Source organism: Ambystoma mexicanum, chromosome 1p, assembly GCF_040938575.1.
Source record: "Ambystoma mexicanum isolate Mex_15411 chromosome 1p, UKY_AmexF1_1, whole genome shotgun sequence".
Taxonomy (NCBI): Eukaryota; Metazoa; Chordata; class Amphibia; order Caudata; family Ambystomatidae; genus Ambystoma; species Ambystoma mexicanum.
In genome coordinates, this window is record NC_090921.1 from 1,007,569,290 (window position 1) to 1,007,590,120 (window position 20,831).

Here is a 20,831-nt window from a genome sequence, read left to right on the forward strand (position 1 = left end):
CTTTATTCCGCTGTCGCTTTACTTTAAGACCAAAGGAAAGGCAAAGTCACTCTCCTAAACGGGAAGCTCCAGGTCGCCCTCATTGCATGGGAGGCCGCGTCTGAGTGGAAAGGTTGTCTCAGTCCAAGCAGCAAATCTGAGCAGGTTTGAGGGAGAAGGGACCAGTCTCATGATTATGTAAATAAATGTTGCAGCCTCGGCCTCCATCAGCACATCAGGGAATTAAAGGCACTAATCAGTCCGTATACCTACATTTCACAGAGTACAGAAGTGACAGAATTTATTTCACTGAAAATGGTAGGTAAAGTGGTATATGTATAGTGCATAATAGGAGGGGTGTGAGGTAAGGGTACACGTTAGGGTAGGGAGAGCTAAGGGGAGGTTCCCGGGGTCTCCCCACATTTTTTATTTTATTTATTTATTTTTTTAAAGTAGAAAAGGTAAAAAATGTCGTTTTTTGGTGACGTAAATTCGGTCAAATCTCTTTAGGTAAATATTTTGGAATGAATCGCATACATCCAATCAGTCAGGCAAGCTATCTACGCAGACTACGACCATGGCACAAGCTCTCCGGGTCTCAAAGGTAGTGCGGGACCTGCGCCAAGGGCAGCTAAGCCGTGCTAGCCACCCACAGCACTGGCTCCTGCCCACACGAGTTCCACGCTCACTACCACCAGTTCAGCAAATGGTGAGCCTTAAATACAATGCTTTAAATGGGAGAAAAAAAGAAATTGTAGGTACTTGCGAATACAGGCTTTAAGTGGGCTGGAGCACAACTTCGGGGGGGGGGGGGGAGCAGTCCTAAAATCGCTCTCGTGCTTTAGCCCAGCCGAGACCCATTTCACTGCGTGCCTTTCTGCAACTCCATTTTCCTAGTTCTCCATTTGTCTCACTTTCTCTGTGTCTCCTTCTCTCTGTGTCTCCTTCTCTCTGTCTCCTTCTCTATTTGTCTCGCTCCCCATGCTCCCCCTGCAGTTATGTTCTCACACCCTCTTTAACTCTTAGGAGTCTGGCCTTGGGAGCATTCTCTTCCGACATCTGTGCTTTCAACCAAAATGTCAGTGTAATGGTTTAGGTAATTACCTTTTTAAAATTGATTCTGTCAGCCTAATGCTACCATCTCAATGACGCTCATCAATCAGACTTATTATTGACCTGTTTTGTCACTTGTATTCTGTATAAAAGAGTTTGGGCTTTGAGAATTCATTCTTTTCAGCCAATGTACAGTGAGATTACATTATTTGTCAAGGATCACGCACTTAGGTTAAGCAGTGTATTTGGCATTCTTTCACGTTTGTTATTGTGCATTAAGAAAATGTGAACAGCCATATACAAAGCTTCTTTTTTGCGTGTCCAACTAGCAGATATCGGAGGTGTGAACTATGCTTTAAAAGGTGAGTTTTATTATTGCTTGCTTTCATTGTGGGGTTAAGCACCCGTTCCAGGGGCTGGAACAGCCCCCTTATTTCTATGACAGGTGAAAGAATTGAGGTTTGATAAAAACGCATACTTATCTTTCACTAGTACAGTGCGCGGGCGGGCTCCCCTGCGGCAGCATGGTCATCATTGACAATTGCATGTGTTTTGGTCCAGGCCAGCCCCGCAGTGTGGCACAGTGCTTTGTTGCCAAGCTTGGGTAGCCCAAGTTAAAAGCTTTTAACAAGGGACCCGGGACGTTGGCACCCATTCTGCCATTAATGCCATTAGCACCCAGGTTACCAAAGCAGTAACCAGGGGTGCTAAACAATAAAAGATTTAATTCAATGAATGGAACATGCAAGGCGCCCCGTTCAATGAATGACCTCCTCTAAAATGGCCGCCATGGAAGGAAACAGCAAGGCTCTTTGGAGCCCCACTTCCCTTTCCATGGTTACCGGGAAGCTGCTGCGGTGGCGGCACAGGCCACTGCAACAAACAGGTTAGTGGGAGTGGAAAAAGGGAAAATCTTTTTTAAAAATAAGGAAACGGAGGCTGGGGGAAGATTGCGGCGGGAGTGGGGGGAATCTGTCTGACAGTATGGAGTGCAGGCTTGCACCAACAGTTCAAGCTTGCATTCCCAGCCACCTGAATGGCTGGCAGCCCCCACCAGTTTGCTAATATGTAATAAGGAATTTAGTAGGTAATTACAGCTGTGTGCTTGTTTTCAGTCCAAAGTGTTCAATCACAACTCCAATTACTCAATCATTTACATATTCGAAAAGATACTACTAATAACAGTTTAAAATAGGGCTGGGTGTTATGTCAAGTTTTGGAGATATATCGATATATTTTCAAAAGCGATATAGGATTAATTCATATCGTTAACATCGAGAGAGAGAGATCTAATATCCAAACGCAAAAAACGTGCAGATGCACATTGCAAGTGCCCTCCTCTGGCTCCAGAACTATATTTCAATAAAAAAGGAGCAACTGCATCCTTCAGTTGACAGTCCTTTGTTAATGGATCCCTCAGCAATGACAAGAAGGATATATATATATATATATATATATATATATTAGTGCAGCCATATCATGGGCTTGTATGGGCACAGCCAGCATGTACCTGTTTTTATACTGGCATATGTTGTGGGCCTAGGCATTGTGAAAATGCATTGGGAAATGCTCCTGTGCACTGTTGTTGGTATAATGCAACATTTTAACGCATTACTCAAAAACCTTTCTTCGGGAGGGAGGCGCCCGCGTATCCCCTTTGGTTCGTTCAGGCTACTTTTCTATGCTCTGGCATATTTGTGGGACATGTTTACGCCCCTACAATTAAACATTTCACCAGCCGCCAACTGGATGAGTGGCTAGTGGATGATAGTTATAAATGTGTGCAAGGCTAGGGCCCAGGCAATGGACATTGGAGCATGGATGTTTTCTTGCATGTTTCACTGATATTTTTGGGCAAAGCCAACTTGATGAAAGTTCTTACATGGAAAGGGTTTGGGGGTTTATAGCGCAGTGGGGCAGACTAACTGAAAAGGTTTCTTTCTGTAGAATGGCATTTTTTTTACTGGCATAAGGGCCAGGCCAATATGATGCATGTTCTTACATGGGTAGGGTGGGGACACTTGTGCAGCCAGCAAGCACATATATAATTGGCATTATGTGTGTTCTTACTGTAGCCTTGCATGCTTTACTGGTGTTAAGGGCAAACTCAACATGAGTTTTCTTACATGATGGTGCAGGCATTGGGCAAGCATTTGTGCAGCAGCAATGACATGGTTTCTTCCTGTGGTGGTAGATCTTTACTGGTTTTAAGGGCAAAGCCAACCAGAGAATCGTCGGACATGGGAATACTGCCAGAGGCAGCATGACTGTTTTCTTATGGTATAATTACATCAAAATACAATATTTACAAAATGTAAAATATCAATTTAAACAATAATAGTTTTCACAAATGCTGTTACTGCTATTGACAGCGCTGTCGGTTAGGCCGCAAGAATTGGAAGCCAAAATTGATCCGTTTGTAAACTTATCTCGTGATGTATACATTTGCTCATCCAGCGCTTCCGTATTGGCAATAAAACATCACATTTTGCAAGCAGATGTTTAAGAGTCTCGATGTAAGCCTACAAAACTGGCACAATCTCTCTAGCAACCTCTGTTCTAGCACTAGTCCCTTCATTAGTTAAAAATGAATTCAGTTTCCCCCTAATAAAATAATTTCTAAAGTCGCGAGAAGGATAGCGAAACAAATAATAAGAAACCACATTAAGATTTCCCTTCCACAAATAAATGATCACACAAATGATTTTTCATGATGCATTCCCTATTTTCAATCCAGTCCGGACGATCAAATCTTTTTGTTTTAGTTTGGATTCTGCACCAGCTCATCAACGGAATGTAATTAACTACAACAAAGTACTGTCCACTGATTAAATACCTGGCAAGATTTGTTTGTCCTCAATATAAATCCTCAGAGGCTATTTAAAGGAGGGATTTAAATGATACAAAATAGCTGGAACTTCTTCCAACTACCAAGGATTGTATTAACTTTGATGCAAGTTCCTGCCTAATCAAACTATTGGACTCCAATAGGAATAGCCAAAGGCCTCTCCCCTACAAGGCCTCAAACTTTCCCACAGTTCTCACACACACAGGATGGGTTTCAGTGCCCTAAATTAATCTATGCAATATTTTCTCCACAAAGAGAGAACAGATAAGCGCCCAATGCTCGCATCCAACATTTTCATTTGCAACGCGTACGGCTTTGTTGCTGGCTGTATACACTTGTAAACTGTTTCTTAATTGCATTGCTTGGATACAAAAATGGCACCCAGGCGCTTGAATTGCTCTACTACTTCAATTTTAGTTTTCTGTAGATGGCAATTGTACCTTTTTATCTCTTTTGGATGCCCTGGCTTCATGATCAATATTTTTGTTTTTGAAACATTAATCTCTAAATCCAGATGAGCCAGGTATCCAGCCACGGCATTTAAAGACCACTGCAATCCAGCGGGGGTCTCCGCAAATAGGACCACGTCGTCGGCGTATGCCAAATACTGCGCTCTAAAAGTACCTACTCGAGGAGGACCAGCCTTCGATGTTTTCAAAGACCACCTCAGATTATGTACAAGTGAAATAAAATGGCGCTACAACACATCCATGGTGAGAACTTGATGGGTAGGAATAAAACGTGAGTAATTACCAGCTTGCTCGAGGTGAACTGTGATCCTAGTCTCAGAATGTAGGGACACCAAAATGCTAAGTAAATTACTTGGGCAGCCCTTTTGCTGCAGTTTACTCCAGAGGTTGTCTATTTACCCGATCAAAAGCTTGGGTTAGGTCCAGAAAAGCAACCTATATCGTTTGTTTTGAGAAGAGATGCAATATAAAACAATTTCATGGCATACCAACCTCATTTATTCTTTTTTTTTTAAAAACCCTGATTACTATCCAACACCTGCAGAGGCTGCCCAAGTTTGTAGCTCTTTCAGTAGAGGCACAGAAAACATTTTGCTGGAGGCATCCAGAAGGGAGATTGGCTTATGGTTAGCAGGATTCAACCTATTTCCCTTCTTAAATAGCAAGCTCATATTAGCACATTTCCTTGAATCGAGTATATATTGTTCAGAAATAAAGCAGATGGCACTATAGCCCATAGCTCTGAGCAAGACTTGAGTCGCATTGGATGGTCCATCCAGTCCAGGGGCCCTAGACGGTTTACAGTTCTGTATAATTAATACAATATCACATGTCAAGCTCCATCCAACCCTGTCAAGCTTCCGGCAAGTACTGTTTCACTACTGGCCAAGCACAGTTGGCTGGTACACATGAGTGTCGGAGCAAAGGAGCCAGCTACAGGCCCCTTGTTTCTATGCCAGGTGAAAGATTTGAGGTTTCATTAAAACACATACTTCTCTTTCACTAGTACAGTGCGCGGGCTGCCCCTGCGGCAGCATGGTCATCATTGACAATTGTGCATGCGTTTTGGTCCAGGCCAGCCTCGGAGTGTGGCACAGCAGTGCTTTGTTGCCAAGCTTGGGTGGGGATAGGGTCCCCTCAGCATAGCTCATAAGTGGGCCCCCACACTGTTGTGCGCCACTGTGCACCTAGCACATGAGGTCTGCACTAGTGCATGTCAAGCTGCCCATGGCGATATGATTTCTATTTGGCATGTGAGGAGGCAACAAGTGCATTAAATAAAGCAAGAACGTTTGGCTTTGTCAGTGCTTGTAGGAGTGTGTTGTGAGTTTGAGATGGGACACTAGTTGACTAGCTTGCACGCGTTTGCATTGCTTCTTTTGATTAAGGCCTGCACTTTACATGACCGGACAGAGGAATTGCAAAATAGCCTAGTTTTTTAATGGGCATGACTGAAGTGCTTTTTGGGAAGCATGCCATCTTACGCATTGCATGAATAGGGTTGTTGCTTTAGACACCAATAAGGCCCTGGCAGCTTCCCACATCACTCACTGACAGTCCACTGGGTGGTAGGGTGGGCACACCGGGACATGGGGTGGCTGCCCAGGGAGGAGAGGGAAGGGAGAGGGTGTGCGGGTGCTTACACCGGCTCACTGGATAAGAGTCACTGGGAGCCGTGGGGTCAAGGGAGCAAGGGAGATTTCTTTTCAGCATTGCTGTCTGACACCTGACTGGCGCCAGGCATGGGCTTCCCCCACTTTGACGCAGCAGGCACCACTCTGCTGGGATGCCCAACCCGGGCCCGAGATGGAATAACCTGTGACATTTCTCACATCTGAAAGCGGTGTGTTTACTACACTTCGCCCAGGTGAGAAAACATTAATTGAAGTGAACTTCTAGGCGGAGGACAAAAGCCTGCCATGGGCATATCAGTAGACACCCCACCACCCTATGTTGTAGCTAAAGGATTAACTGCTGGCTCAACCTTTGCATGGCCAATGCTTCCAATAATTGGCATGAGCTAAAAAAGTGTTGTGCATGCTGGGATTGCATGCATGCATGGGGGAGTGTGTAAGTGGCTGTATGTTTGTATGCTAGGTGTCTGCTAGTGCACACATATGAATGAATGCAGTGGAAGGGTGTGACTGTGCCTGTTAGTGAGAGTGCAGTGTAAATGTTCTAGGTTCTCATGTGAATGACAGATCAGCTGTGGGAGTGTGTGTGACTGGTGGGTGAAGGTGTCTCTTTGTGTATCTGTGTGTAAATGTGTATGTTAGGAAAGATTTCTCTTTACTGCATCTTCCCATGGGGTGGAATCTTCAGCTTGTGCAACAATACTTACCGCTGTGTAATTTCGTGGTCCTACTATCAAGGGGGACCCAAGATGGGAGGTAGTCTGACAGCGGCAAGTGAATCCCTTTGCGTCGCCATGCATCAGTGGCTATCATCTGAAACTGCTTACCTGCGCCCAGTCCTATCCTGAGAGGGATCTTGCATCGAGTTTGGCTGCTTTTTTCAACGGAAAGACCTTGCACCAGCATTATACACTGACCGGAGAACTGCTCGAAACAGCCTCTGCCCTTCATCCACAAGAGTTGCAGACTACGGGTAAAGCGATCATGGGCTCTCCAACAGACCTGCCAAGCAAGTCCTGTGAAGAATCGTGGCCAAGTTGTAGCAATACTTACCTGCACCCCTAACTCCCTTTTAAACTTTTTGTTAACTTTTAGAAACTTTCGCATTACTCTGGATTTGCCATTGCTTGTTCACATAAGCGCTCCAAAAGCTGGGAACATGTTTGTTAGTCAGATTAACTTGTCCCCCAACACTTGGAACTGTTCACTGGACCGACGAGACCCTACCTTTTTTAAAAAAAAAAAAGAAAATGTTTCCACCTTCATAAAACTGTATGGAATTTTGCTGAACTTTTGAGCACATGGCCCCATTCATTTTAGGGATTGTAACAGTTTATTGAGAAGCCACCCTCAACACGGAGTCCCTTCCCTCCCCACTCAAGTGGTTATTCAACAAACTGTTTAACAGATTCTTTTTTAGCCCTATCTCAGACACCTATCATGACCCTTGGATCCCTCTCCCCTGAGCTAACTGAGTCGAGAACCAGGCCGCCGACCTACAGGAAATATATTGGTATTTATTAAAATTAACAGTAATAGAAATTAGCACAAAAATATCAAACGCCACTTTATCTGTGGCACAACATAATCAAATTCTCTCAGAATAATGATGTAATCTCCGTCGACCTGTAGTGCTAATATTAATCTGTCCCTTCCTTTTCAGGGTTTGATGAGTATTTTGCCCTTGTGATGAATCAACTTCTGGGGCACCAATGGTCCAGGGATAAATAACGGTTTCTGAACCATCAATCGGGCCTAGTACACAAGAAGGGATCTGAACAGATTGGAAACACAAGCAAATTCTAAACCTCCTTGGCCAATTTTGGTAACGTGGACGGAACAGCAGGCTTATCTCTGCAAGGTCGTGCATAGCTGGTTAGTTGCAACACACCGAAAATACAATTATTACCCACTTTCCAGTCAAGGTTGTATAAAAATATCTACTTTATTAGAACAGCCAGTTCTAGCGCACTACAAAATACAACCCAGCCTGCAAAGGAATGCAGAGGTCAGACCGTTTCAAGAAGGAAAGGGGGATGCGCTCTCGATACCGACAGGATGGTAGTCGGTAAAGTAATTAATAGCAATAGTTCAAGGATACATGGTTTCAGCAGAAAGGGAGCAATGGGTTGTAAAATGTCACTAGGGGCCTTTGGAGAAGGCCCAGGGGACAGAACCACAATGTACCTTGTGCTTGTAGAAGTTTTTGGTGCTCAACCGCATCAGTTTCAGGGCACTTTGCAGCTTCTGTGACAGAGTTCAAGACCGGAGACGGCTATTGATATCGGGTGGCAGGCAGTTCGGTGAGGCTAGACGAATGGCTGCAGGCTGGCCTACACGGCAGCTCAGGGTCAGGAATCATTGTCTCCTGCTGGTTGGTGGTTATGAAGCAATGGTCGAGGTGTCTCGGATGGTGTGAACGACTGTGGCGAGACAACAGTCAGTTGAAGTTTGAGGGGCTCGACTGCCTCGAATGTTGTTTAAGGTGGATGCTGGTTAATGCTGGTCGGTGATGTAGAGGAGGCATGGTATCACAAGCATGACCCTGATAAAATAGATACAATTTATAAAACCTCTATTGAAGTTTCTGGGGTTGGAAAAACTCCTACTTTGCCCTATAACTAAGATGGGAGTAGTCTCAACCGTCAAGCGATAAACAAAACCGTCCTAGCGGAGTCCGTCAAATCAAAATGGCCTATGCTAGCAAAACCTAATGTCTTCCCTATCTCGTGCACAAAAAAGTGTATGAAGGAGAAATGTATGTAAAGGACAAATTGGCGTTCAAAAGAATAAATGTGAATCAGCTCTCCTCCCCACGTTAGACCACACTGAGTAAGGCGGTCCCTGTAGGGAGAGTGACACTCTGGCTGGGGTTTTCAATGCAATAAACCGTTCCAAAATGTGGATCGAGGCCTGCCTGGCCTTCCACATTTAGCCCCTGATTCATGGATTATTTGCGCCAAAAAAAATGGGATTTGTGCACCATTCTGCCTGCAAATACCCATTAGTTAAACCGGGATTTGCGGGCAGAATGGCACACAAATCCTTTTTATATTTTTTTTGCACAAATAATCCATGAATCAGGGGCTCTGTCTCTTTCCAGACATCCAAATAATGTTTTAACAAGTTCACGTAGCCTCTCCCTTCTGTCGGACTCAGACCGCTTCAAAACACAGTTAACGTGGGTACCTCTGTGTCAGGCTAAGAACTCTTCAGAACAAGGTTCAACAAGACTTGCAAGGCGGCTCCCTTTCCTAAACTTATTACACTTTGGGTCTGTCTGTCGGTCAAACCGCTTTCGGATGTCAAAGACTTTCGAATGTGTGTGGCTTTCTTTACAGACCTCCGCAGGACCACTTGGACTTAAAGTTCAAGATGCAACTTTCACTCTCCTGTTCTCTAGGAGTTAATTTTGCTTACTTTGCTTTTGCAGTTCCTTCGCTTTATCGTTACAAACAATGCTCCTTTCACAAAGACTTTCGAGTGGGCTACTTCCTTTCGCTGGACCACTCAGTTAGTATCACTGACTTCACAGCTGTCCTTACTTCAAAGTTCATTCACAGATCTGCCTTTCTTCGCATCTCATCCACACACTTGCAGCCTTCATTTGCGATTATAATGTTGCCGCTTGAAGCTTACACACACCAGTCTCTCAGGTCACTTGCCAACTCGCCAGATGTGTGTGTTTCTTTCTTGGTTTTCCAATGCAAGTCAAGGTTAGTACCACAGGTTTGGCCTCTCCTCCCCAACTCTGCCGTTCACCCGGGAGGGTCACTGGTGTCTTTCGAACACAATGCACCTTATGATGTGGGATCTCTCCTTCTCCACGTGTCTTTTGTGGCCTGTTGGAGGAAATGACTGCCAGTAGGGAACTCTTGGTGTTTTTGACCCGCTGCTCTCTTCCCTTGGTCTGTTGCTCTGCTCCAGTAGGTTTGCCTGCGCCCTGAAACCTCTGCTCGTAATCTTGTTCCACCTTGCTCAGTGTCTCTCTGGGTTCTGCCCTTTATACGTGTGAGGAGAGCTAATTGTTATCGGGTGTATGCACTTAAAGTCCACACCCACCGTGTGGACGGTCGAATTTCTCACATGGCTACCCTAGAAATTGTGCATACGTATCGCACTATTAGTTTTGTGTGATAGTATTACCTGTTTGTAGTCATTTTTCACTGTTATTTGGTGCCAAGTAAAGAAGTATTTTCATACCAGTTTGTGTGTTCCTTGACTTCTTCACTGTGTGCTCATTGTGGACCCCCTAAAGCTCACCACCTCTTAAGACTGAGCCTAAACCACTCGCATTGCTACCTTGAACTGGTTTGGCTACAGCTCCCAAAGATGTCCCTGTAACAATACTCGGTTGGTCTTTTATAAATGTGTCCACAGTATAGAAAATCAGTCATAACGGTGTGTGTATGCGAGGCTGGGGCATGGGGAGGGGCATTGGAGCATGGAATATTTTTGACAGGAGCATGTCATGTTTTACTGCCGTTTTTGGGCAAAGTAAAGCCACCTTGTGCGGTGTTGTGATGGTGGGGTTGGAGTGGGGGGTGGAGGAGGGCGATACTACAGTGGGTCGGGCCTGGCTGGGTCTTACTGTGGCATGAAATGTTGTACTTGCATTAAGGGCAAAGCCAACATGTGTGCTTACATGGGCAAGGGCATGTTTCCTTTTTATTTTTTTTAAACATATTTTTATTAGTTTTCAGAATGAACATGGTCAACTTGGATAACTTTTCCCCCATTGCGAACACCCTGGCCCCCGCCGGACAATTGTTCTTTCCATTTCATAGGACATTTGTGAGTCATGAATTGGATAAATCCAATAGTCTGATCTTGTGTGGACACCATTGCATCATATAGTCACTTTGTAGGAAGGTTAGCACTGTCCCCCATTCTTTACTGACGTTTTCCTGGTTGCCCGGTATCTTATGTTAACCATTCCATCGTGACATATGCCCAAACCTTCTGCAGCCAATCAAAAATTGACAGTAGGGATTGTGGTTTTCATTTCTGTGCAATTGTAAGCCATTCAGCGATTAGTAGGCCCATAAAATTTAGTTTGTGTGTTTTTGGCAAGTCACTAGACCTGGGGTCCCACATGCCAAACAGCCATACTTTTTCTCCCACCTGGCCTATGTCCTTAAACATAGCCTGTATCTTGAGATTTCACCTCAGTCCAGAAGCCTTGGATGCCCGGGCAGTCCCACCAGATGTTTCCAGTTTCCCACCGGTTTACAGCCTTTCCAGCATAGGTTTGATGTTTGCAGGTACATCTCGTTTAGCCTCTGGGGTGTAGTGCCATTGGACCACCATTTTTACCCACATTTCTCTGCGCTGTATTACCAGTGTCAGTTTTGGAATGGCCCTTCTAGGTGTGTTCCCATTGTGTTCTGGAAATTGTTTCCCCTAGCACCTGTCCCGCTGTTTCATATAATTCCATTGGATCTCCTCCATTTTGTGTATTCAAAAATGTGTATAGGGCTCAGACCGTGTTTCCTTTGACTTCACTTTTTTTTTTCTCACTAGTGTTCATGTCAAAGGCAACATAAATATTGTTAAATGGGTGATTATAAAATGAGTGCACCATAAATTGTCTTATATGGTGGATTTTGTGTAATGATTAACATGCTATTTATATAGCGCTTTCACCAAAGCGCTGTACAGAGAACATATTTACATAAAATGTATCGCGCAACCAAAGTTTGCACTCCTTTATCGAGCTTCGAAGTATGAAAGGATGACTTGGCCTTTCCAGGAGTTGAATCTATCACACTCGGATTACAACAGCCCACTGAGCTATTTTACCGGCTCGCCAGCAAGAGCATGTTTCCTTACTGTGGCATTGCAGTTTATTACTGGTGTTAAGGCCAAAGGCAACATAAGTGTTCTTACATTGGGTTGGGGGCATTGGTACAGCCTGCAAGGCAATGTTTTCTTACTGTGGCATGACATTTTTTACTGCCGTTAGGGAGTAAATACAGCATGATGAGTTCTTATGTGGAGAGTGGGGGATTTGTGCAGCCAGCAAGAATGTTTTCTTACTGTGGCATGGCCTTTTCTTTTACTGGTATTAAGACACAGCCAGCAGGAGTATGTTCTTACATCGGATACTAGCATGTATTGGCAGAGCCAGCATAAGCGTGTTTTCTTCTAGTATCGTTACTGGCGTTAACATGGGTATTTTCCTACGTGGGAATAGTGGCATATATAGGTGCACAATCACTATGGAAATGCTTTTTACACTTGCAGAGTACTGGCATATAGTGGGCAAAGGCATTATAAAAATGTGTTTGAAAATGCTCCTGTTCATTGTTGACTTCGCATCTTTATGTCTTGCCCTACAAAACTGATTGTAAACTGAGTGGCTTTCTACCTAACTTATCACCGAAAGTGTACTGTAAAATGCATAATTTTACCCCATTATTTAAAATCTTTTCTCAAGGGGACAAGCCCGCTTGATTGGTTTGCCCTCCCTCACTAGGCTCTGTCACTCCTGCACATCTGGCTGGTGGCAGATTAAGTGCCCTTCCTTCTGTGGGCTCTCCTTAGCGTGGGCCCTAGTACATTCAATCAAGGCCCCACGTGTTACACAATCCTGGCTATGCCTCTGGTGAGTTGGGGTGAAAGATGCATGTAATGGGCCACAGAAATGTGCAATATCTACTCTGCCTCCTGGGCTTGGGGAACGGGGAAAGAGGGGTGGATCAATAACGCAATAGGTTTGCCATCCAGCCCCCACAAGATGTTGAGGCAGGCTTTAAGTCGGACAGCGGGAAACTGTGAGTTGTAATCTGTTCCTGGGCCCTTTGAGATGCATGTGCTAGCCCAGCGGCCGCACTGCCAAGGTCCAGCCACTCCTAGGAGAGAAGGGCACAGGAGAGGGACTAGGATGTATGTTGAGCTAGAAATGTTTGCACATTGCCTTTTCGAACAACGGGTTCCTTTTCAGTTGGCATGTGCAGACTTGTCGCAGTGGGGCTCTCTCTCTGCCTCTCTCTCTCTCTCTCTCTCGCCACTCTAGCCCAGGCTGGCGTGCTGGTCATTTCCTGCATGGATGAGAATGCCGCTAGAATACCACCAATAGGATGGGCTCTCAGGGGGAGCTCTCTTGCTGGCCTGATTTTAAAAATAAATAAATATTAGGGAACCTGAAAATGACTTTAGTTTATGGCAGCTTGAATGCTGCAAAACCTGGTGACAAGTGTCCCCTCCGCCCAGAAATGTAATGGTCCACCACGCACCGGGCTAATTGGCCAGATGGGTAATTATCCGCCAATAAAGGAAGTTGGCAGGTAATGAAGCTTGAAAGAGTAGGGAACCTCTTGGTGTTCGGCGAATACAAACGCAATCTCATGGAATCCTCTCTAGACTAGAAGTGAGCTACTTACTGACCTCCCCTCTTGGCTAAAGCATTTCTACTATCAAAAGTAAAGCGCTGGTTGGGAGGGCGTGGGAAAGTATCCGGTGCACTGGGCGAGAGGAGGTGAGGGGGCGGGGGTGGTAGTCTATTTTGGGGACGTAGGTTTGGGAAAATTTGTTTTATGTTAAAGGTTCCTAAACTGTGCACTGTTGCAACCTGTGTGGTTTCTTGGCGCTCTGGTGGCTCTGTAAAGTGAGGGGGGAGGAGGGTAAGTAGGACTGGGCTGGAGAAAAGAGCAAGAGAGCTGTTGTGTGCTGTTGGCAGCTTCAGTTCGGTTGACACTGTTCAGTGAGCATAGGTGTTTTTCGTTGGTAACCGCCTTGTGCATTTGGGCGGGGCTATGTGTGCTTTGTTGTTGTGATGTAGTGAATTGCGTGCGGTGTGTTGTAGAGGTATATTTGTGTTTAGCTCCGAGTTTGAGAGGTGTATACAGAAGCGTGAGGTTTTTAGTAGATTCGCCCCCAACACCCATGTATTCGAAGCATAGCAGTGGTAGTGGAGCACCTCAAATCAGGCCCTGTACTAGTGGGAAACCTAGTTTGGAGTACTTTGACTTGGAGCATAGCTGTACTGCAAGAGAGCCTGGAACCGAAATCCAGCAGCGGTGGGGGAGCACCCAGAACTGGAACCCGGTGCTAGAGGTGAAACACCTAGAGTTGGAAAAAACATTTAATTGGAGAAGCACCTAAAAGTGCAATAAAGCAGCTAAGAGAAGAACACCTAGATTTGAAAACCTAATACCAGTCTGGAGTGACCTAGAGCTGGGACAGTGCCAGAGGGGAAAATTCGCCAACATTTGAGATACAGAAGTGAGTAGAAAAACTAGGCTTGAGGTACCTGCCAAGTTGTGGTAAAAATGCCTAAATTGGGACACAGCAGTGAATAAAAAACTACTTACTGGCTGGCTAATATGCATGCTATATTACGTAAGGTAATGAGTGGTAGGCTTTACTGGAGTACAGTAATTGCTGTACTCCCCACCCAGACCACACTTACCTTATCACTCGCTGCTGGTTGACGGCAGCTGGCTTGACAGGCTTCTTCGGAAGCTGCTCTTTGCCTGCAGGCACGGTTGGGGGGAGTTGAGAATTTCATAATAGAATACAGAGAGATTCAGCGCCAGGCCATGATGGATGGGGTGTGTTGGTGGAAGTTGGGTCATTCGGTCAATCATGGAAGACAAGTCTTATTTTGGTGAGGGAATGGATCGGGAGCAGTGTCCTAAAATAGAATGAAGATGGTTTATCAATGGGTGCTTCACAGGTCCAAGGAACGAGAATATCTGAATGCGGACCATGGAGTACAACAACCCATTCTGCCGCCTCCCTTGCGCTCTCTATGTATTCTCTCCGGAAAACGTCCTCTCCTACACCCTCTTCCCACCCTCTGCTGGCATATGGATCTGGCTTCTCTGATGGATGGAGCATATAGACCGGCCCTAAGAGGGCCGAGTGGCCGTCCCTTCGAATGCATCTGGGTGACCCAGGAAGCAAGGGGCGTCGCCAGTGACGTCGCTGTGAAATGACCTCATTGGGTTGGAAAGTGGAGCACAGTGATGGATGATGCAACTTAGGGGAGAATTGGAGGGTAAGTTCGACTAAAATACGATGCAACTTTACACAAGTTGCCCAAGGTGGGGAGAACAAAGCTGCCCGAATGGGGGTATGGCTGTTAATAGCAGAGAAGGGAGTTGGGCCCAGTTCTCTCTTGGCAAACCAGACACTAGTATCACAATAAGGCAATGCAACATATTCCATTTATTTTGTAATGCAAATGTAGTAGTTCTGTCACCTTTAGGTACATAATTTAGGATAGTGACATCATAGTTAATTTAATGTTATAGGGTTCAGTTTTGCAGTCCAAAAAACTGTTCGTGTTTTTAAAACGGTAGGGAACCCCAATGTTAACGCTGTATAGCCAAAAATAAAGCTCTGGTTATAGCAAAATCAGAGCCGTGTAACCTTTTGAACCACGCAAGTTGTGGTTGGGACACTACTGGGGATGAATGCTAACCAGTTGGCCAATGACCATAGCAAGGTGTTGCAATTATGAAGGAAAGGAGCGGTCACTGTTTTCAGAATAGATCCACTGTGTTAAACAAAGAAGGTGCATAGAATGCAGGGAAAATATCGCTGCACAGGGTGACCCCAAGAACAGGGGTAGAACTGTGGGAAGAGGTCGTCGCCTTCCTGGAAAGGAGAAGTGAGCAGACTCTCCTATCTAGGCAGATGCACTCAACCAAACGGAGCAGCTGAACTCAAGCTGGTGTAGTTTGGTCTAGTGTGGTGTAGGAGACTGGTAGTGAGGTGCTGGGTGCACGCTCGCCCGGGTGCATATTGGGAGGATGAAGACCTCCCAAGTGGAAAGGTGGACACCCAATATGTAGGCTAATTGGCAATGTACATCCTGTCGTGACCAACTGCATGGAGTGATGTTAAGCGCAGCCAATGAGACTACGCGGTGCAGGGCTGGCATCAGTACTGGGATTTGCAGGGCTGGGATGCTGCTCTTATGTATGGGCTGGGTGGAAGTTAATGCTCTGCCCTGTGTCGTTACACTGTTCTAGTTGATTTTTGTTCTGATGATTATTGTAAAATGTTCATGTAATGAGTGGGTTTTTTCCTCTAAACAAAAGTTAATAACCCAAGAAAATGGCCCTCCCTTCCATGAGTTGGAACCGGCGAAGCCCCTTTTGAAGCTGTGTGGTCTATGGGCACACTTCACAAGCAGGGTTTTGTGGTATCCTGTTTAGGGACCAAGTGTTCTCTTTCAGGGCAAAGCGAATGACTTGTGTGAGTTGTAGTCTTGCTTCACTCCAGTTGGACTTGGAGTAGCAAATTACAATTATTTGCACAAAGAGCCGACAGTGACCTGGAGCCATGTGTACCCACTACACCCTGTTGGCATGGCGGGCAAATGTTCGTAGCACATGCGAGAAAATGTAAACATGCTAATGCAATAGTAAGCGGAAATTGCCCTCCAGGGTGCGCTGTCTGCTGCCCCATTGGCCTGCTGTGCACTTCGGGGGCTGGGGGGGGGGAGTGCATGGAGGGCAGCAGTTATTGTGTGCATCTTCTTTGGCAGCAGTACATTCACGTGTTTTTTTTGCTTTTTTTCCAGGTTTGATTCTCCATCTGTGACCGAGGGGCCGGGGCTGGTGAAGCAGGAAGGTCTCCATCGCTTCGAGGAGCTGGGACGTTCGCAGGAAGAAGCAGGTGTTTATTTTTAATTGTGTTGGAGCAGGATTACAAGCGTGCTGCCTCTGAAGAGCCTTCTCCCACCAGGAGCGGACCAAGGTAGACCGGCCGTCTCCCAGGCAACAGCATCTCCCCGGTGGAGGGCGATGATGGCGTGCGGGATGCAGAGGGGATGCACAGCTGAGTCACCCCGGATGGAGCCACCCGGGAGCAAGGGAGGCTCTTCTCTGGGAAAGGGTGCTTAGCTGGGGGCGCATCCCTGGAAAGGCCATTGGTGAGGGTGGAATTCGGAGCTGCATCCTGGAAGTGGTCATTTGTGACGTGGACGGGCCCACCAAAAGTGACCAATGTATACCCGTTGGGTTTTGATGACGTACTACAGCTGGCCGGTCTTCGTCGGTTCCACGAGGATATGAGCACTCTCAAAGTTTTGAGAGTGCGCATGTGCAGGGACCTTGGAAACCGAGACTGTAGAAGCTGACCCAGGTGGAAGCAATTCTGGGCAGTGGTCAAGAGGACTGAACACATCTTGATAGTAAAAGGGACCCTCTTTCAGCGATCTTGGTGTGCAGGCGGGAGTGGGTGTTCTGCCCATTGTGTGCCCTAAGGAAACAATCGAAGACATTCAACATTGGCAGCATTGTTCCTGACTACCTTATGCCCCCCCTCTCCTCTGGCAAGATCAGCCAGAGGACCCCGTCCTTGGGCTCGCAAGGACTGCGGCAAAGTGGCGGAGACGGTGGCCGCCCTTGGTTGGGCCCCCCTGCCCGCGGCCATGAAGTGCTCCCTACGGGTCTGGTTCCTCTCCAGCACTCTGCTGCTCGTTTTCGTGATGTCTCTGCTCTTCACTTACTCCCACCACAGCAATGCTGCACTGTCCTATCTCGACCCCCACAGCGTGGATGGCACCCACCGCGTAAAACTAGTGCCGGGGTACGCGCGGGCGCAGCACCAGAACCACAATGCAGCACTGCCCAAGCATTGCGCCTGCAGCAAATGTGTGTGGGAGGCCGGCGTCTCGGAATGGTTTGACCGGCACTATGATCCCAACATCTCCCCCATCTGGACTCTGGAGAACATGGACCTGCCCCCCGACGTGCAGAGGTGGTGGATGGTAAGTAAAGGTGGCACTTTTGCTTTTTTTGTGATGTTTGTGACGATGGGGAGCACTTGCAGGCGGGCCCCCTCAGAGGCAAGTGTGTGCATGAGAACGAATGGTGCCACAGGTCTCGTGTGGAGGTGTGGCAGCGGAGAGCTGGAGCCGGCGGGAGGGGAGGGGAGGGGAGGGGGAGAGGGCTAGAGCCGGCGGGTGGGGAGGGGTGGGAGAGAGCTAGAGCCGGCGGGTGGGGAGGGGGGGGAGCTAGAGCCGGCGAGTGGGGAGGGGAGCGGGAGAGAGCTAGAGCCGGCGGGTGGGGAGGGGAGGAGGGGAGAGGGCTAGAGCCATAACTGCCTACATTTGAAAATCAAAATTCCTGAGATTTAAGACTCCGCCCATTTGCACACGGCTCCGCCCACACGCCCCGCCCACCTGTCAAAAAGGTAAACTTGGTTGTTGTAGCCTTCAGTTTGCTTACTATAGTATTGAAAATAATTCATTCAATGGTATAGTAAGCAAAATGTCATTGGATTGAAAGCACTATTATTGCTGGGGCGGCGCCCTCAGTGTGCTTACTAGAGCATTGAATGAATGATTTTCAGTGCTATTTTAAGCAAAATGAAGGCGGCGGCGCCGCCGAAATAATAGTGCTTTCCATCCATGTCATTGCATTGAACGCAGCATTATTTCGGCGGCAGCGTCGCCGCCGCCTTCATTTTGATTAAAATAGCACTGAAAATCATTCATTCAATGCTGTAGTAAGCAAAATGAAGGCGGCGCCGCAGCAGAAATAATGCGGTTTCAATCCAATGACATGGATTGAACGCAGCGTTATTTCGGCTGCTGCTCCGACTTCATTTTGCTTACTGTAGCATTGAATTAATTATTTTCGGTGCCATGGTAAGCAAAATGAACGTGGCACCACCGCCGTAATAATAGTGCTTTCAATCCAATGATATGGATTGAAAGCACTATTATTATAGTGGTGCAGGCAGTGGGCACGAACATTTGGCGCCGGTCCCGTCATATTCTCCACCTGATTGGCTACCGCGGCAGCCAATCAGGTGGAGAATATGACGGGACCCGGAAAGAATCTCAAAATTCCTGAGATTCAAGGAACTTTTCCGGAGACCCGGAGAAATGCTTGAAATTCCGGAGTCTCTGGAAAAATTCCGGAGGTTAGGCAGGTATGGCTAGAGCCGGCGGGAGGGGAGGGGGGGGAGAGAGCTAGAGCCGGTGGGTGGGGAGGGGAGGGGAGGGGAGGGGGGGGAGAGAGCTAGAGCCGGCCGGCCGGCGGGAGGGGAGGGGGAGAGAGAGCTAGAGCCGGCGGGTGGGGAGGGGAGAGGGAGAGAGAGCTAGAGCCGGGGAGAGAGAGCTAGAGCCGGCGGGTGGGGAGGGGAGAGGGAGAGAGAGCTAGAGCCGGCGGGAGAGGAGGGGGGGGAGAGAGCTAGAGCCGGCCGGCGGGAGGGGAGGGGGAGAGAAAGCTAGAGCGGGTGGGGAGGGGAGGGGGGAGAGAGCTAGAGCCTGCGGGTGGGGAGGGGGAAGGTGGAGAGATCCCCTCCCAGAAATGAAGCGCAACAAAAGATTAGGCATCGCTGCTTGGGCCAAGAAGGGACAGCGGCAGCAAATCCTTTGAGCAGGTTCGGGGCTGAGCTCCTGGTTTAAGGTACGAGCGATGGCTGTACAAAGTCGCCTGAGGAGCAAGAGCGGGTGCCGCGGATCCCCTCGCAAGAAGCCGGGCGGGAAAATGTCCTTTTCAAGAACCGAAACTACCTGGCCTCAAGGGAGCGGGGGTACATGTGGGGAGCCCTTCCTCTCGTTGGGTGGACACCAGTAATGCCAGTCATCTCTACCCGATCACTGAATTAGGTCGTTTTACCTGGTTTTACTTTACTACTTTATAATGCGCACCAAGTGGCCCGGAAGCTTAAGGGCACAAAACAATCCATCAAAAACAAATAAATGTGGAGGGTAATCCAAAGAGAAGTCCCGATAACAACCGGGCAGGGATATATTCGTAAAAATTTGGCAAAAGTCCTATCTAGCTTAGTGTTCAATGTCTTCCTGAACAGTTCCATGGCTTTGAACTCTCTCCAATGTGGCGACATTGCATAGGAGCGCAGCGTAGAAGGGGCTCTTATTAACCTGTGTGAGAGCGCCTCTGGGCACCGTCAGCTGATCAGTGTTGTTAGATCTGAGAGTTCTTACATTAGATGTACTCAGCAGTGCCTCGGGCAGGTACATTTAGTAAATAAATGCCAGATTAGCAAAACTCGTAGCTTGGTAGTAATGAAAAGTGTTCTGCTGAAGAGCTCTGGTTCGGTGGTGTCGGTAGTACAGCTATACCTCAAGTTGCACTTCAGCAAACCAATGCCCTGGCGTCGATGGCCAGTAAAGGTCCTGCCAAGTCCCCTTGCCTGGCTTCCATTACTGGCACCGTGCTGGTAAGCAGAAGTTGCCATCTGCTGCACTTGGGGCGTTGGCACTCAGTACTGGTTTCCCCATCGGTCCCTTGAGGGTCGCACCAATTCTGAGCAATGTAAAGCAGCCTTTCAGGAATATTTTCTGGCTTCTGAAAGCAGGGACCCCGCTGTGCAGGAGCCGCAAAGGCCGACGGGGACAGGGTCCGCCGCATGTCGTTAAAACCTATTAGCGATGGAACCATTTTGGCTAGTAGGGTGGGTTTATCGTAGCTAGTTTATCTTGCTATTAGCCCCTAATTCCCTTTCCCTTTGCACGTCCCCCAACCCCCAGACACACTTTTTGTAAGCTTGCCTTCTGTGCTTTCTGCTTGGCAGCCGGGGAGACGCATGATTTCATCTGTTAAGCTCAGTAGATCCATGATTGTATTTCACAGGTTCTATTTTTTTTTTTCCTGGCCTGCATCAGCTCGGGCTGCGCCAGTTGCCTACAACAAAAGAAAACTGGTGTCATGTGCCATATGACAACAGCTGTCTATTTGTGTTATTGCCCCCGGTGTCTTTTGGTTAAAGGGATGTCCTACCTTTCTTCTTTTATTTTATTATTTTTTGTTGGCGGTTGCCTAAACGCCACCACCAGGCATCCACGCTCCTCCCTGACGCGGGCCCGTCCATGCCAATATTCGCTGGCAGAAACCCCTCTGCACAGCCCCAGGA

The 20,831-nt window shown here is 47.3% G+C and overlaps 1 protein-coding gene across 2 annotated transcripts in view; it reads left to right on the forward strand.

Moving 5' to 3' along the window:
* Window positions 1-20,831, forward strand: part of ST3GAL2 (ST3 beta-galactoside alpha-2,3-sialyltransferase 2) — a 339,116-nt gene that overhangs the window by 172,045 nt on the left and 146,240 nt on the right. For both annotated transcript variants that reach the window (XM_069655010.1, XM_069655018.1), the window contains one exon: window positions 16,522-17,712. In XM_069655010.1, coding sequence (XP_069511111.1) covers window positions 17,374-17,712 — 339 coding nt within the window. In that variant the 5' untranslated portion in view covers window positions 16,522-17,373. The remainder of the gene's footprint in view (window positions 1-16,521; window positions 17,713-20,831) is intronic.